Source organism: Bubalus kerabau, chromosome 11 (genome assembly GCF_029407905.1).
Source record: "Bubalus kerabau isolate K-KA32 ecotype Philippines breed swamp buffalo chromosome 11, PCC_UOA_SB_1v2, whole genome shotgun sequence".
In the NCBI taxonomy this organism is placed as follows: Eukaryota; Metazoa; Chordata; class Mammalia; order Artiodactyla; family Bovidae; genus Bubalus; species Bubalus kerabau.
In genome coordinates this window covers 58,492,578-58,509,844 of record NC_073634.1, presented here as the reverse complement: position 1 = coordinate 58,509,844, position 17,267 = coordinate 58,492,578, and the positions used below count along the sequence as shown (strand labels likewise).

Here is a 17,267-nt window from a genome sequence, read left to right as displayed (position 1 = left end):
GCGGTCTATGGGGTCGCACAGAGTCGGACACGACTGAAGCAACTTAGCAGCAGCCCCCAGGGAAGAGGGAGATGAGTTAAAGCCAACTGGAAATGAGGAGGCAACATTAATTAACATTGAACAGATCCACCCAGAGTTGGGCAAAATAGATCTTTACAATGCTTCCATTTTTGGACATGATCTGTAGTTGCATCTGTTGATTATTGAAAATATTAGGTTTGGGGATTCACAAATGTGATTGTAGTGTGTAGCCCATGAAGCAGAAGCAGCCTTAAGGCTAAACTCTATAAATGTTTGCATCTTCTGGTTTTGCCAGCTCTCTGTGCCAAAGCTTGACTAAAGTATTTAAATAGGGCACACTCGGGTGGGCTTATGTTTGTGTGTCCTCATGCATTTATACCTGAAAAGGTTCTTTAGCATGGAATTGTGTGAAGCTAACAAATGGGTGTATTAAAAATCATTGAACCCATAGGGCCTCCTATAAGGGATACACGTTGAGTCATACAGGCCTTTATCTCTGCCCAGCCCTGGACAAGTGTGACTAGATGGTGAACTCTGTGTGTGCTTGGCTGCCATTGCCCCCTGTCCAATGTGCCAGGTTGCCTGCTTCTTATTTCATAGCCTTCAATACCATCTGGCAGTGGCTTAGAATTTTGCTTTTTATGTCTGGGTTTGCTTAGTAATGCTTCCATTCTCTGTCTCATAAAATAAGTTCTTCACATCTATAGGTTCTTTTGACATTTCCTTCCTCAATTTTTCCTGCACATTCTTTGTGGTGGGAAAAGCTACTTGCTGTTCAGAATAGGAATTGAAAATGAACTCCTGTTCAGTGTTCAAAACCAGTTCCCATACTTATTACAAATCAGACACCTCCCAGTGATGCCCCACAGCAACTGCTGGTTCATCCTTCCATCTTCATACTATGTAAATGATGTGAGAATTAAACAACCGTGTGTATTTGCTTTAAAAATCCATATTACTGTATTAATCTTTAGTGTGCTGCCATACAGAGTGAAATACTAATATCAGCATGACCAGAATATTCTATTCCTATAGGCAGATCTACAGGGGGGGTTAAATTATACTCCCAGTGTGAGTTTATTAATTTATAGTGAGAAATATATTTACCAGGAAACTGGGCACCTGCATTTACTGGCCAGTGTATACAGTGTAATTTATCACTATTTTCCCATTAACTTTGAATGAAATAACCACTAGAGAGCACAGAATGGGGCTCCCTTTGCTTGAGAGCAGCCTGCAAAGGCAGAAGGACCCTGGGACTGGCAAGAGGATCTGAGAATGTGTCCACAACAAAAGAGTATCCACAAAACCTGGGAAGGGAATAAAGGGAAAAGGGTATATTTAGTTGATTTTTTTTCAGTATAACAGTTGGAACCTTGTCTTTTATAGGAAACAATGTTCTGGGGATTTAAGAAAAAAAATTAGAGAATATTATTTGAAAGATTAACTAGCAGATTAAAAAAATAATTTGTCTTATGTTTCCCGACAAATTGGAGATCCTACATTATTCTACCAGTGGAAGGAGAGAAAAAGTTAATATTCATTGACTTCCTATAATTTTCATCCTTTCATCTCTCTTTCTATATTTATCTTCAATTTCATGAAACTAGTGTGATCAGATGGGATCTCTTTCCTTTGGAAATACTAGTTGAAAAATGAATTCAGTTCCATTCAGTTCAGTTGCTCAGTCGTGTCCGACTCTGCAATCCCACTGACTACAGCACGCCAGGCTTCCCTGTCCATCACCAATTCCCGGAGCTTGAGTCCTAGTTCCCTCAGACCCACTTTTCATTTAGAGTTTGAAGTTAAGAGATTAGAGGCACCCTGAAATGTTTCTGTTCACCAAGACCTGCTCAATATAGGGCTGAAAGTGAAAGTCGCTCAGTCATGTCCGACTCTTTGCAGCCCAATGGACTTTACAGTCCTTGGAATTCTCTAAGCCAGAATACTGGAGTGGGTAGCCTTTCCCTTCTCCAGGGGAATCTTCCCAACCCAGAGATTGAACTCAGGTCTCCCACATCGCAGCTGATTCTTTACCAGCTGAGCCACAAAGGAAACAAATATAGGGCTGAGAAGCTAACTAATGATGAAGAGTGTATGTGTCCATGTCATTCTCACCCATACTCTTTGTTTTTTAGAAATCTAACAGTGATTTGGAGGAGAAGAGAAGTCATCGGTGTGTGGCTGATCTGCCATCTCTCAGAGTCATGGCTTAAAGCTACACACTGCAGGGATAAAGCATGAAAAACTTAATCCTTCTCTCTAGATATAGGTATAGATACATGTGCACATATACATACATAGTTTTTGACCATGCTTCCTTATTATAATAGCTGACTAAGCAGCCTCTACATACTCATGAATCCCAACTCCCCAAAATGTGACTTCTGTCTAGAATTCCCAAATGCCTGATAAGTGGGTGTTTCTCTACAAATGTTCTACAGATGATCTTTATTAGTGAATCTGTCAGAAAGATCAGGATGCTAGTAAGGAGAGGGCAGGAATTGTGACTTCATCTTGAATATCCAGAACCTAGCAAATAGCAACCACCTAGCTTAATAAATGCTTATTGAATGAATAAAAGGATGAATGAAATGATATATGACTCTTTCTACATTTTGCATACATTTACAGATATGCTTATGTAATCACCCTTACAAACTTAAGGATCTCCCAGGAAAGAATACTGAAGTGGGTTGCCATTTCCTTCTGCAGGGGCTCTTCTCAACCCAGGGACTGAATCCCCATCTCCTGCATTGCAGGCCGTCTGTTGCATCACAGGCAGAATCTCTACCAACTGACACCAGGGAAGCCCTGTACAGACTGGACGGTTACTCTCTAACTCTCCAAATTTCCCTCACCCTTAAAACTGCATGTCACCCTGTTGGGACATTTTTCCCTCTCAAGGTTTATGTTTGTTATAACCTTATTTCACTTTTGTTTAAAATGTACTTTTGAGCTGGAAGGAGAGAAGGCAGTCTGAGATCTGTCTTGACCCACATGAAAAGCTATTGATCACAGAAGTGAAGAAAGCTTTGATAAGCACATTTTGGCAGTCTGTCTTTTTGAATTTAGGATTTTGAATTATTTTAAATCAATTTCATTCTTGCCTGTTGCCAGATCCTCCCACTGAACAAATATATTTTTGTTAGCGAGGCTTTATTGTAATTGATATCCTGATGTTGATTTAGATGTGGTCCTTCTGTGAGCTCTCTTAACATAGGAGGCAGAGTGATGGTGACAAGGAAGCCTCTAGTCATGTGGCTATAATACAGAAGACACATGGCTGTAATCACATTTAAGAATCTGCCATTTCTCTGTTATGACTGGAAAATCAATGGCAGTTCAAAAAATAAAGCATGGACTGTGCCATTTAAATCCTAGAATCCAATCATTCGTGCTTTTTTTTTTTTTTCATCCTCAAACTAGTGAAGAAAATCAGTCTTCTCCATGAGGTATTTTAAAAATATAACTTAATTAAGTTGTAATTTTAAAGCAGCATTTACCATGTTCATGATAGCAATCACTTGGAACATTTTTTTGTTTTGTTTCTAATTTTGAAATGTGTGGTAGAGTTTTCTATCCTTAATCAACTTTTCTCATTATAAGAATTGTTCCTGTGCTTTGTTTAGCCAAATACTACTTTAGAAAAACTTAAGTTGACTTGTTATTTTACAGTATAACAGTTTCAAATATGGTTTATTCATCTGCAGCCTCTAAAAATCAAATTATACAATGTGCTTCTTTTATACTTCCTTTTCTTTGTGTTTATATCTAAGCTGATTGAAATCAGTGATACAAGTATTTAATGAGAAACCATAGGAACTTACAAATATAGTTGCACCTAATCATAGAATCAAGACATCCAAACTGGTATAAAAAGACTTATATAGACTAAATTATAAGTTATGTGGACTAAATACACAGTTGTGAATCTGTGAAACCATACAAAAATAGTTTTTCAAGGAAAAAGACTATTGTGGTAAATTGTAGCAAATTTAAGAGTCAAGACACCCAGCTTCTGGTCTGAACTCTGCCATTAATTGGCTGTTTGACTTCGGGTGAGCCATATAAGGTTCTTGATACTTGTTTTTTCTGCTCTGAAATTAAGAAATTGGACTCCACTAATGAGCTCACATTTAATATCTCTCAAATATAGGTAATAATTTAGGTCATGAAAAAGACCAGAGTGATGTGTGTGTGTTCAGTCACATCCAACTCTTTGCAACCCCATGGACTGTAGCCTGCCAGGCTCCTCTTTCCATTAAATTTCCCAGGCAAGACTACTGGAGTGGGTTGCCACTTTCTTCTCCAGTGACTTGTCAATTGTTATCTGTCTTATCATTTGTTTTCACAACATGCCAGAAACCAGATTTGTTCCCTCCAAAGCTAATTGACAATGCCTTTTATGTTTACTCTATTAACTTGCATAAAAGTTTATATAAAAGCAAACTAATCACCCCAACTTGAATGATTAGTTAGTATGTACTTAACATTTGGGAAACTAAGGGGAGTTGTTTGTTCACTTCTTTATGCAGGCTGTCATTTTCATAATCTAGATGCAGTGTTAATTCTTAGGCAATGGCTGTTGTGTGTTTTGACATTTCATTTCTCCATGAAGGACATTGCAAAAAATTCTCTCAAGATTTATAGATTTGGAAAAAGGACTAGATTTTTCTGTGTGGTTCAGAAGAACATAGTGAAGACCAAAATAATTGAAGAAAAAAAATGAGCAGTTAGATGTCTTTCAAATTGGAATGATTTCTTAGGGAGGCAGAAGGTCCTGTCTTTTAGGTCATACCTGCTAAGATTTGGGTTGTTCGATATCCTCCAATATACTCTTAAATTCTTGAATTTGGACATTAAATCCCCACCCCACCACCACCTTCCTATTCTACCTTTTTTAAAAAAGTAAAAGAAAAACAGTATCTTAATAAGTTAAGTGGCCTTAGGAAGAGTTACTACAAAGAAAGCTGGTGGAGGTGATGGATTTCCAGCTGAGCTATTGAAAATCCTGATAGATAATGCTGTTAAAGTGCTGCACTCAATATGCCAGCAAATTTGGAAAACTCTGCAATGGCCACAGGACTGGAAAAGGTAAGTTTTCATCCCAATCCCAAATAAAGATAATGCTAGAGAATGTTCAAACTACCACACAGTTGTGCTAACTTTACACGCTAACAAGGTCATGTTCAAAAGCCCTTCAAGCCAGCTTCAACAGTACATATACCGAGAACTCCCAGACCTCAAGTTGGATATAGAAAAGGCAGAGGAACCAGAGATCAAATTGTCAATATCTGCTGGATCATAGAAAAAGCAAGGGAATTGCAGAAAAACATCTGCTTCATTGACTGCGCTAAAGCCTTTGACTGCATGGATCACAGCAAACTGTGGAAAATTCTTAAAGAGATGGGAATACTAGACCACCTTACCTGCATCTTGAGAAACCTGTTTGAAGGTCAAGAAACAACAATTAGAACCAGACATGGAACAATGGAGTGGCTCCAAATTAGGAAAGGAGTACATCAAGGATGTATATTGTCACCCTGCTTATTTAAATTCTATGCAGCGTACATCATGCAAATGCCAGCCTGGATGAAACACAAGCTGGAATCAAGTTTGCCAGGAGAAATATCAACAACCTCAAATATGTAGATAATTCCACTCTAATGGCAGAAAGAGAGGAGGTACTAAAGAGCCTCTTGAGGGTGAAAGAGGAGAGTGAAAAAGCTGGTTTAAAGCTCAACATTCAAGAAAATTAAGATCATGGTATCCGGTACCATCATTTCATGGCAAATAAATGGGGAGAAAGTGAAAACGGTGACAGATAGATTTTTTATTTTCTTGGGCTCTAAAATCACTGCAGATGGTGATTGCAGCCACGAAATTAAAAGACACTTGCTCCTTGGAAGAAAAACTACGGCAAACCAAGACAGTGTATTTAAAGCTGAGACATCACTTTGCCAACAAAGGTCATATACTCAAAGCTATGGTTTTTCCAGTATCATGCATGGATGTGAGAGTTATAACATAATGAAGGCCAAGCACCAAAAATTGATATTGTTAAACTGTGGTGCTGGTGAAGACTCTTTTGAGAGTCCCTTGGACAGGAAGTCAAACCAGTCAATCCTAAAGGAAACCAACTCTGAATATTCATTGGAAGGACTGATGCTGAAGCTGAAGCTCCAATACTTTGACCACCTGATGCAAACAGCCAAATTATTGGAAAAAAAACCCTGATTCTGGGAAAGAATGAGGGCAGGAAGAGAAGTGGGTGATGGAGGGTGAGATGGTTGGATGGTGTCACTGACTCAATGGACATGAGTTTGAGCAAACTCTGGGAGATGGTGAAGGACAAGGAATCTTGATGTGCTGCATTCCATGGGGTTGCAAAGAGTTGGAAATTACTTAGTGATTGAACAACAGAAATCTTATTTAGCAAGAATAGACCTGTGTCCTGTATATTTTCATGTTGGAATGGTGAGCCTACCATTTTCATTCAGGATTAGATGGTAGCATTTTTTATAATAATATTATTTCTGCTGTTCAGTCAGGATGCATGTTGTGGTTTTTGTTTTTCCTTCCTCATCACATTAAAAGATGTTTTTGAACTTACATTTCAACTAACAAGTACTATGTATCAGTCTACTGACATCTCAGTGGGTTTTGATTTGTAATCATGGTTGTAGGACAATAAAGACACTGATCAATGGAAATATTGATTGACTTAATATAAAGAAGTCATCAGTATGCTACTTATAAAGAGATTTGCCTTATATAGAGAGGGTTATTGAAATTTGGGATTTATAAAAAAACAATTTATTGCATGCTTATTTGCTTTACTTATATTAGTTTTGTTTGCTTACAATAGGTTTTGTTTACTTACAATAGGTTTAGTTTAATTATACATTTTAATAGCGCAGTTATTTGAAAACACTTTCACTGCACAATGACATTTAAATTGACCGTGTTTATCAATTTCCTTTCTCTTTACTTTATAAAAATATTAAATGATACTGAATTCAGTGTTGATTCTCTGAACTCCATTTTTCTTTTAGGCTTAGCACATCACTGTTTACTGTTTTCCAAAAGCATAGTCTTCTACTGCATTTGGGCAGAAGAGTAATCACCATTTTTTGGACTGTGACTCTTGCTTTATAGGAGCTTTGCAACATTCCCATTTCCTCCAGTTGGGTAGCATAAGAAGCAAAACAAGCACCAATTTGAAAACTGAGCACCAATACCATCTTTGAGGGTGGGCAGGAGGGTGTATAGTCTGCCTCAATGTAATATAATTTTATCAGGCAGATATTTTCTTGCTTGTATATTACTGTGTACACAAGCAGTGAAATCAGCCACAAAAGGCACTTCCAAATCTTTAACCAGGAGTTTACCAACTATTCTTATTTTGTTGGAGAGATTCACAGTGAGAGTGGTAGCTATGTTATTTATGGTATTAATGAGTTATTGTGGTGGTTGTTTAGTCACTAAGTTGTGTCCCACTCTTTGAAACCCCAAGAACTGAAGCACACCAGGTTTCCCTGTCCTTCAGTATCTCTGGAATTTGCTCAAACTCATGTGCATTGAGTTGGTGATACCATCCATCCAACCATCTCATCCTCCATTGCCCCTTCTCCTCCTTCCCTCAATCTTACCCAGCATTAGGGTCTTTTCCAATAAGTAGGCACTTTGCATCAGGTTGTCAAAGTACTGGAGCTTCAGCTTCAGCATCAGTTTTTCCAGTGAATATTCAGGGTTGGCTTCCTTTAGTATTGATAGTTTGTTTAGGATTGATGGTTTGATCTCCTTGCTATCCAATAATGAGTAAGTGCTCATTACTGGTAAGGTCTTATGCTGGGTGTTTTGAATGGATGTCTTTAATGACAGTCTTACAAGGTAGCTATTATTACTTTCACCCCTGTTTTACAGCTGAGGGGACTAAAACACAGAAATTGAATAATTGCTGATCTTACAAACTTTGGAATGGTTGGAGAGAGGTCAGAATGTGACCTTAGTCTTTGTTACTTTAAAGACCCAGGTGGTGCTAGTGATAAAGAATCTGCCTGCAAGCACGTGAAGGGAGAGAGAGAAAGAGAGAGATTCTCTTTTAATTCATGACTTAATATATATAAAGCTTTTAGAATAATGCTTACAAAATAGCCCTTTATATAGAAGCACTGTATTCATATTAATTACTATTTCCCCTAAGTCGCTTATTTGAAGATGTTATTTTTTTCTTCTTTCCAGCAGGTAGTAGTGGCTTTAGAGGATCAGAAGCTTGATCATAGAAGCCCTGCTCTGACCTTAGGTTTATAATCAAGTTAATGAGCTTGAATACAAGAGTGTATATAAAAGAAACAGGCAGCTCTGGTGCCCTCCCCTAATTGCTCCCTTCCTGCTCCTACACACACATGCTATTTCTCAGCTAAATATTTTAGTTGTATAGAAAAAGCAGTTCCCAAGTGAATAGCTGATTTAATTCTGATAAACTCTCTTATCATTTTGTAATATAGATTTCCGTTTTCTTTTAGTAATCCTAAAACTACAGGGATGTAAAATGAATTAAATTTATAGCTGACTTCAGTTTGCCTTTCTTTTGAAACCTTTAAAAACATGAACTCATTTGTATCTGCTTCAACTGTGTTTTTAGTTTTAATTTAGATTGGATTCAATGGTCTATTATTTATTTGAGGATAATCTCAGAATTTAGCATGGCATTTCCATTTGCAGAGTCACATTTACGAATGTGGATTCTTCCTGTCTCTTGTCTCTGGGTCTCATTTTTTCTTTCATGGACATCTCCTGAGCTTCTCCCAGGAGGACCTACTGTGGCCCCCACACTAATTAACTCTGCCTGGAAGCTCCATACTGCTGAGTGTTATCCTCTGGGCTTTGAGACAGTATTTCTGGCCAGTCAGCATCTGGATGTAGTGAGTTGTTGTAGAAAAGAGAGTGGGGAGCTAAAGGATGGTCACATCCCAGGTCACATCCGAGTCCTTGGGACAGCCTCCATGTGTGGGTTCTTGACTTTATACAGGAAATAATTCAAGAGTGAGCCATAGTAAAGAGAAAGAAGGTCTACTCAGGAAGGAAACATACTCTATAGACAGAATGTGGGCCATCTCATATTGAAAAAGATTAAAGAGAGGCCCCAGAATATGGGATTGTCAGTTTTTATAGGGGTGGGTAATTTCACAGACTAAGTGGGCTTCCCAGGTGGAGCTTGTGGTTCCACTGGTGAAGAATCCGACTGCAATGAAGGAGACCTGGGTTCGATCCCTGGGTTGGGAAGATCCCCTGGGGAAGGGAAAGGCTACCCACTCCCATATTGTGGCCTGGAGAATTCCATGGACTGTATAGTCCATGGAGTTACAAACAGTCAGACATGACTGAGCATGCATGCAATGCAATTTCATAGGCTAATGAGTAGGAAGAGAATTCCATTGTTTTGGGAAAGAGTGAGACTTTCCAGAAATTGGGCCACCACCCACTTTTGATGTTTTCTGGTCATCCTTGGAATCTTTAGGATTCCCAGGTGGCTCAGTGGGTAAAGAACCTGCCTGCCAGTGCAGGAGACATAATGAGATGAGGGTTCAATCCCTGTGTCGGGAGGATCCCCTGGAGGAGGGCATGGCAATCCACTCTAGTATTCTTGCCTGGAGAATACCATGGACAGAGGAACCTGGCAAGCTATGGTCCATAGGGTTGGAAAGAGTCAGACAGGACTGAAGCGACTGAGCATGCATGTTAGAACCACTGGGGGCCTGGAGTGTGTTACAGTGAGCTTATACTGAGGCTCAAGGTCAAGTAGAAGTTGAATTGGCCATTGGACCTAGTTTGTTCTAATCAGTTTATGCTGTGTCCTCTGGCTATGTTATTCTTTTAAATGTTGTACTCTGCCCCCTTCCTGTTTCATGGTCACTCTCTGTATGAAAATCAGTTTAATTAGGCATGTTTACTCCACAAGCTGGAAGGAGGTGTGACTCTCCTATTAGGACCCTTTCTTTTTTCCTGAGAAGACCCCTGCCTGAATAGTCCACTCTTACCCAAGCGATGGCTCGTAGCAATTTAACCTGAAAAATTTGAGATCAACAGTGTAGCTCCCTAGGGTTCACCTGCAGAAAAGAATCGCTCCCTTCCTTGAATAAGTGGATCCCTTCCAGCAGCAATTGATTTATCCATTAACAATACCATTTGCACTTACGTCTAGTCTTTAGGGTGACCCTCTTAACATTTCAGTAGATTCACCTTGGTATATAATGTTTTTTTATGGCTGCACTCTACAGAGTGAGAAGGAAGTAGCTTTCTCCCCACCACACAGATATCTGCTTAGTCTTTTTTTAGGGACAAGGAATAGCCCTAGAGGATATTTATGTAAGCCTGTGGACCATTGGATTGAATATGTATCTCTTCACTTGATCTTAGCCAAAAGGCAGAAAAGCAATGAATATGTATCTCTTAATTGCCAACCTCTACCTTAAAGTTTATTTAGGCCTCTAGAGCCATCAGTTCAGTTCAGTTCAGTCACTCAGTCGTGTCTGACTCTTTGTGACCCCAAGAATTGCAGAATGCCAGGCCTCCCTGTCCATCACCAACTTCCGGAGTTTACTCAAACTCATGTCCATCAAGTCGGCGAAGCCATCCAGCCATCTCTTCCTCTTGTCATCCCCTTCTCCTCCTGCCCCCAATCCCTCCCAGCATCAGGGTATTTTCCAACGAGTCAACTCTTTGCATGAGGTGGCCAAAGTATTGGAGTTTCAGCTTTAGCGTCAGTCCTTCCAATGAACACCCAGGCCTGATCTCCTTTAGAATGGACTGGTTGGATCTCTTTGCAGTCCAAGAAACTCTCAAGAATCTTCTCCAACACCACAGTTCAAAAGCATCAATTCTTTGGCGTCATACATCTTCACAATTCACCAGTATCATAATAAAAAATTTTTAATCTTCTCCCATGCTGTTGTTATATTTCAAGCTCTTTGTGCCTAGGCATAAAGACTAAGCTGTGCAACTGTATCATATACATATCATAGATGGTAGCCTCTTTAAAAGATCCAGCCACACAATATATTTCCTTATACACCCACATTTCCTAAGTACAAAAAGGAGGGTTTAAATAACTACAACATTGAGGGAATTATATTATCTTTTGATCTGCCTGTAAAATGATGAGAGGGAGTGAAATGAAAGTTGCTCAGTCGTGTCTGACTCTTTGCGACCCCATGGGCTATACAGTCCATGGAATTCTCCAGGCCATAATACTGGAGTGGGTAGCAGTTCCCTTCGCCAGGGGATCTTCCCAACCCAGGGATTGAACCCAGGTCTCCCTCATTGCAGGCGGATTCTTTACCAGCTGAGTCACAAGGGAAGCCCAAGAATACTGGAGTTGGTAGCTGTTTCCTTCTCCAGGGGATCTTCCTGACCCAAAAATTGATCTGGGGTCTCCTGCATTCCAGGCGATTATTTACCAACTGAGCTATCAGAGAAGCTGTAAAATTATGAGAAGTATATCTTATTTTCCCTCATATCTTGGGATAAATGCTAGGAGGCACAGACTTTCATTGAATTAATTGACTATTTGAGCTTTGTTTTGATGGGCAGATGATAATTAATCATTTTGTAAATAAAATATTGACTGTATTGTGTCATCCTAAGTTGAATCATTGGCCATATGAACTCTTCTGGTTTATCAAAACATTGGTACCCCTGTGTATGCTCTGCTGTGTAAAGCTCCATTATGGTTTTTCCTAGTTCTCTGTACCATGGGTAGATATCCACCCCATGACCATGGGGCCTGTCTCATGTAGTTAATGACCTCCCTTTGTTTCCCACTCCTGGAGTCCCTTTGTGCAAATATGTACCAGTCCATTGTGGTGGGTCTGTATTCACCACTACCTCCAACTCCTCAATGGTTTCCGTACATATTGCATGTGTGTGCTTGGTCGTGTCCTATTCTTTGGGATCCTACACTATATACTGTCAGGCTCCCCTGACCGTGGAATTTTCCAGGCAAGAAAACTGGAGTGGGATGCCATTTTCTCCTCCAGGGAATCTTCCTGACCCAGGGATCAAACTTTCATCTCCTGCATATCCTGCATTGCTGGTAAATACTACCTTTGAGCCATCAGGGAAACCTTTCCATATATAATTAATCCCCAAATCCTTGATTCTCTCCCTTGTCTCTTCCTGTTTCCCTTCATCATCTCATTGATACAGATCTTATCTCTGGATCCCATTCCTATTTTTCTGGTCTATGTCCTCGTCTGTTCTCTCTGATTGTAATTGTTCTTGTCTATTTTCTCAGCACAAGTCTTGACCCCTCCAGCTTATTTTACATAATGCGGCCAAAATAAAAATCTGTGAAGTCATCTCCTCCTGAGGCCACAGTCCGAATCCCTCGCCCAGTGTCCCAGGCCCTGGCGCCTCTCCTGCCTACGCCGTCACTCACTGTGAGCTTCAGGTGATTGCGTTTCCCTGGGCTCAGCGCCCTCCTCCAAGTCCTGGAGCCTCCTGGCGTTCACAGTGCCTTAGGCGCCCTGCCCACCTTCATCTTCCAGGTGCACACATCTTGGCTTTTCAAAGGCCATCAGTATTGACAGCTTTTCCCCCAGCCTCCCACTAAATGAGTTAATCACTTCCTCCTCCTTTTCTGCCTTCATTCTTAGTCATATGTCTATGGTGGCATGTAATCTCTGTATTTTAAGTATGTATTTACAATGTGTGTCCTGGTTAGACTGTGAACTCCCTGGGGCCAGGGCGTTCTTAGTCACCTTTGCATTTCCAGACTCTGGTAGAGAATTTTTACCAGTGTGTGCCTAATAAATATTTGCTGAATTGGTTCAATTGTCTCATAAATGTTCTCTGTATTACAGAATGACATCCACCTGCCAATGCAGGAGACTTGGGTTAGATCCCTGGGGTCGGGAAGATCCCCTGGAGGGGGGCATGAAACCTACTCCAGTGTTCTTGCCTGGGGAATCCCATGGACAGAGGAGCCTGACGGGCTTGTATCCCTGGGGTTGCAAAGAGTCGGACACAACTGAGTGACTGAGCATGCATGCACGGACTGTCTCTGTAGTCTGTTATTGTCTATTTAACTCAATTAAGAGAACCGAGTTCATTAGGTCAAAGTCTTTAGTTTTATTCCCCTCTGGAGCTGTTAGCTTTATTCTTCAGCTGTCAGAAACCAACTAGCCTAGTAAATACCACTGGTTTCAAGGGACTTGGAGAGGGAGAATGATTCAGGTCGGGCAAATTCATCTCAACTCTTAGACAAACTGAATCAAACATATTCCTTATTGATGCTAAAAACATAATTTCACACTTGGGTCTTGTTCACAGCACCTGTCTGGGGGCACTAAGGGGTCTGACTTGAAAATCTCAGCTTCACTGAGGGAGCTGGTACCACCTGGCCAGGGTGGTTTTGCAGTGAGAGCTCTGATTAGCCCTCCATAGATCTTAGTGACTGCCGGCGTCTGAGCTTCCTGTCTACCCACGTGTGTCTCTGTGTCTTCCAGGTGAGACCATGCGCATCGCTTCTTCGGAATTTGCGGATGACCCCTGCTCCTCGGTGAAGCGCGGAACCATGGTACGGGCGGCACGGGCTCTGCTATCTGCTGTGACCCGCTTGCTCATCCTGGCAGACATGGCGGACGTCATGAGGCTTTTGTCTCATCTGAAAATTGTACGTATGTAGAACTTATCAAAATATGCTTTATGTGGATGGTGGCGTTGACCGTGGGTAGTACTGTGCTGACCTGGACTGACAGTCACCGCTCACAGGGTCACTTGGTTACTCACCCAAGTGGTATGCCCTTAATTTTTCTAATACTCAATTTATACTCAATAATATATTTTTCAAAGATACAGATTGTTCACTTGAATTGTCTTCTCTCAAAACATGGAGTTTAAATCTCCCCTTATTTCCTGGAGTACAAAACTGTGCATCTTTCAGGCTTCAGAGGCCTTGTGTAGGGTGCCCACCTTGGTCTTGTCTTGAGATTCAGAGCAGTGCAGGTCCCTGTAGTAATTCAGTCCAGGCCAGCCCTTCTAGGGGCTTCCCTGGTGGCACAGGGGTAAAGAACCTGCCTGCCAGTTTGGAAAATAAGGGAGACTGGTGTTCGATCCCTGGGTCAGGAAGTTCCCCTGGGGGAGGAAAAGGCAATCCACTCCAGTATCTTTGCCTGGACAATTCCATGGGCAGAGGAGCCTGGCGGGCTATAGTCTGTGGGGCTGCAGAGAGTCAGACATGACTGAGTGATGGGACACACACGCAGCTCTTCTAGGCAGCTGGCCACTTGACCACCTCTGCCCACCTTAATATAGATCCTGTTACATTCTATTTTGTTAACTGCTCTATCATTGCCCTTTTATAGAATTATGTACTTTGAACCTCCCTTAGTCTGGCAATAAAAAGAAGCCACTGTTTACTAAAGTCAATCTTGCTGCATCAGTTTTCATCTCACACACCTGGACTGGGTCTCTGGGTGCACATGTGCCCCACCAACCCCATCATATGTTCCTTGCCTGTCAGGATTCTTCCCAATGCAGGAACTGAACCCAGGCAGGCAGATTCTTTATCAGCTGAGCCACCAGGGAAGTCCAAGAATAGTGGAGTGGGTAGCCTATCCCTTCTCCAGGAGATCTTCCCGACCCAGGAATTGAACCGGGGTCTCCTGCATTGCAGGCGATTCTTTACCAACTGAACTATTTAGGAAGCCCATGTGTATATATAATGTAAAAAATAAAACCTCAGGTTTCAAACACCTCATCTGTCGATATGAAGGCTAATGACAGTGCAGCCCTCGGAGCCGTGGGGAGCTCTCAACAGGGAAATTCCTGTGATGCATTTATCACAGAGTCTGGTGCAAAGTAAGTGTCTGGTCAGTGGCGCCTGTCACCATTGTCAGATTCCAGAACCACTCTCAGGCCCTATTCCTGCAGCCCCACCTGAGTTATGTGGGGCTTTTAGTCATCTGTTAGGCTACAGATGACTTTGTTCTCAAATGTGTTGGAGAAAAAATTTTCTTACCTTTCTCTTACAACCTGCCTAGTCTTCAAAAGCCACATTGTAAGAAAAATCTCTCCCCAGAGGGACCGTCTTCTTTTACCAGGAGAACAGGACTGGACCTAAGGAAATTAACTTTACATCTTATATGTTAGCATTCTCTGTGCTGGGATTCCCAGGTGGTTCAGAGGTAAAAAACCTGCCTGCCAGTACAGGGGATGCAGGAGACATGAATTTAATTCCTGGCTTGGGAGGATCCCCTGGAGGAAGGTCCACTCCAGTATTCTTTCCTGGAAAATCTTATGGACAGAGGAGCCTGGCAGGCTACAATCCATGGAGTCGCAAAGAGTTGAACAAGACTGAACACACATGCGTGCACGTTCTGTGGAAAGCCATTTCTGCCCCTTCTGGGGAGTGATGAAAGCCGTGGCTGGTGCTCCTGAAGTCTGGGTGTGTAGAGCGCTGCACGGCACCAGTCGATGCCTGGAATACTGCCTTTCATCCATCTGTTTTGACCGGTGCTGTCGCGGGTAGTATCACGCTGCAGCCTGTCCTAATGTAGAGTCAATTATATCCTCTTCCCAACACAGCAGATTAAGAGAAGTTAAAAAAAAAAAAAAGATTTAGCACAAAATATGGAAAGGTCAACCCAGCAATATTAAGTAGTCCTGTCAGACTGTCAGCAATAGAATTTAAAATGATTGTAAGACTAAATAACACATTTGTTGGACTCAAGAGTATAACCTCTGCAGGGGACAGTAGTGGTAGAATGGTGCCCTCTTGTGGCGTCCTTGGGGAACTGCAGATTCTGGTGTTCTCACTGTTGGCATATGATGGGACTAGTGCTTCAACCAGGTAAAAAAGACAATGTGTCAACGATTAATTGCAAATAGACATAGTATACAATTCTACTTAGCATTTTTGTTTTTTCCATAGAAGTACATCCTCTCATAAACAAATTTCTCTGCTAGCATCTATTTGTTTTTAACTTAGAATGAGGGTCTTCCCAGGTGTCTAAGTGGTAAAGAACACACTTGCAAATGCAGGAGACACAGAAGATGTGGGTTTGATCCCTGGGTTGAGAAGATCTCCTAAAGAAGAAAAAGGCAACCCATTCCAGTATTCTTGTCTGGGAAATCCTCATGGACAGAGGAGCCTGGTGGGCTGTAGTCCATGGAGTCGCAGAGAGTCGGACACGACTGAGTGAGCACACACGTGAGGTGAAGGAAATAGCATTACTTATTTTGATGGAGCAGGTTAGAAATGATCATTTATACTGTTATCAAGGTTTCCTCCAAATAAAAATGAATTTCTTTACCAAATGGATGATAGAACATAGATGGGCAAAAGAGTGTCAGATGATTCCTAATGATAATAAAGTAGTAAACTGATTTTCTGTTGGATCTGAAGATTAATTAATACACTATAGGGAGTCCTGTAGCTTCCTGCCATGTTAACCACTGCATAGCTATTTTACCTTTGAGCATTACAGATAATATTTTACTTTTTATCTTTTAGGCCATGTGCCAAAACTGTATTGCTGTTCTTTCCAGATATTGATTTATTTTCTTGTTTCTAAGTAACTTACAGGAACATGGACAGAATTGCCTTCTTATCAGAAACATATTTCCATGTTTTTGCATCAATAATTCACTGAGTAGATGAAAGAGAGTCCATTTATTCTCCTAAAATGCATGCCTTCATTTTCTGTCCCGCACCCTGTAGGTAATTATTGGCAAATTAAGTAATCCTGAGTAAATCGTTCAAATCAAGTAAAGAATTGGGAATTCTACAGAGATTGTGTGATTGACAGATTATAGGTTTTTGCATTCTGCTGCCTTAAAATTACATTTGTAAACTTAAGTTTTTATTCTGGTATAGTTCATCTTTTCATGTAACCGGGCCTCCCTGGTGGCACTAATGATAAAGAACCTGCCTGCCAGTGAAGGAGACATCAGAGACACGGGTTTGATCCCTGGGTCAGAAAGATCCCCTGGAGGAGGCCTGGCAACCCTCTCCAGTATTCTTGCCTGGAGAGTCCCATGGACAGAGGAGCCTGGCGGGCTACAGTCCATGGGGTTGCACAGAGTCAGACATGACTGTGAAGCAACTTAGCACACACACATAGATATTCTAACTGCTCATATGAAGCTAGTTGCTTTATTTTGTAAGTATTCATGTGTGCTTTAATGTTGAGCTCTCTTGAATATACTTTATAAAAGATTCGATAGGGCTGTCAAAG

General features: G+C 41.2%; 1 protein-coding gene across 8 annotated transcripts in view; it reads left to right on the top strand.

Moving 5' to 3' along the window:
• Window positions 1-17,267, top strand: part of LOC129623203 (catenin alpha-2) — a 674,017-nt gene that overhangs the window by 431,154 nt on the left and 225,596 nt on the right. For all 8 annotated transcript variants that reach the window (XM_055540375.1, XM_055540376.1, XM_055540383.1 and 5 more), the window contains one exon: window positions 13,536-13,702. In XM_055540375.1, coding sequence (XP_055396350.1) covers window positions 13,536-13,702 — 167 coding nt within the window. The remainder of the gene's footprint in view (window positions 1-13,535; window positions 13,703-17,267) is intronic.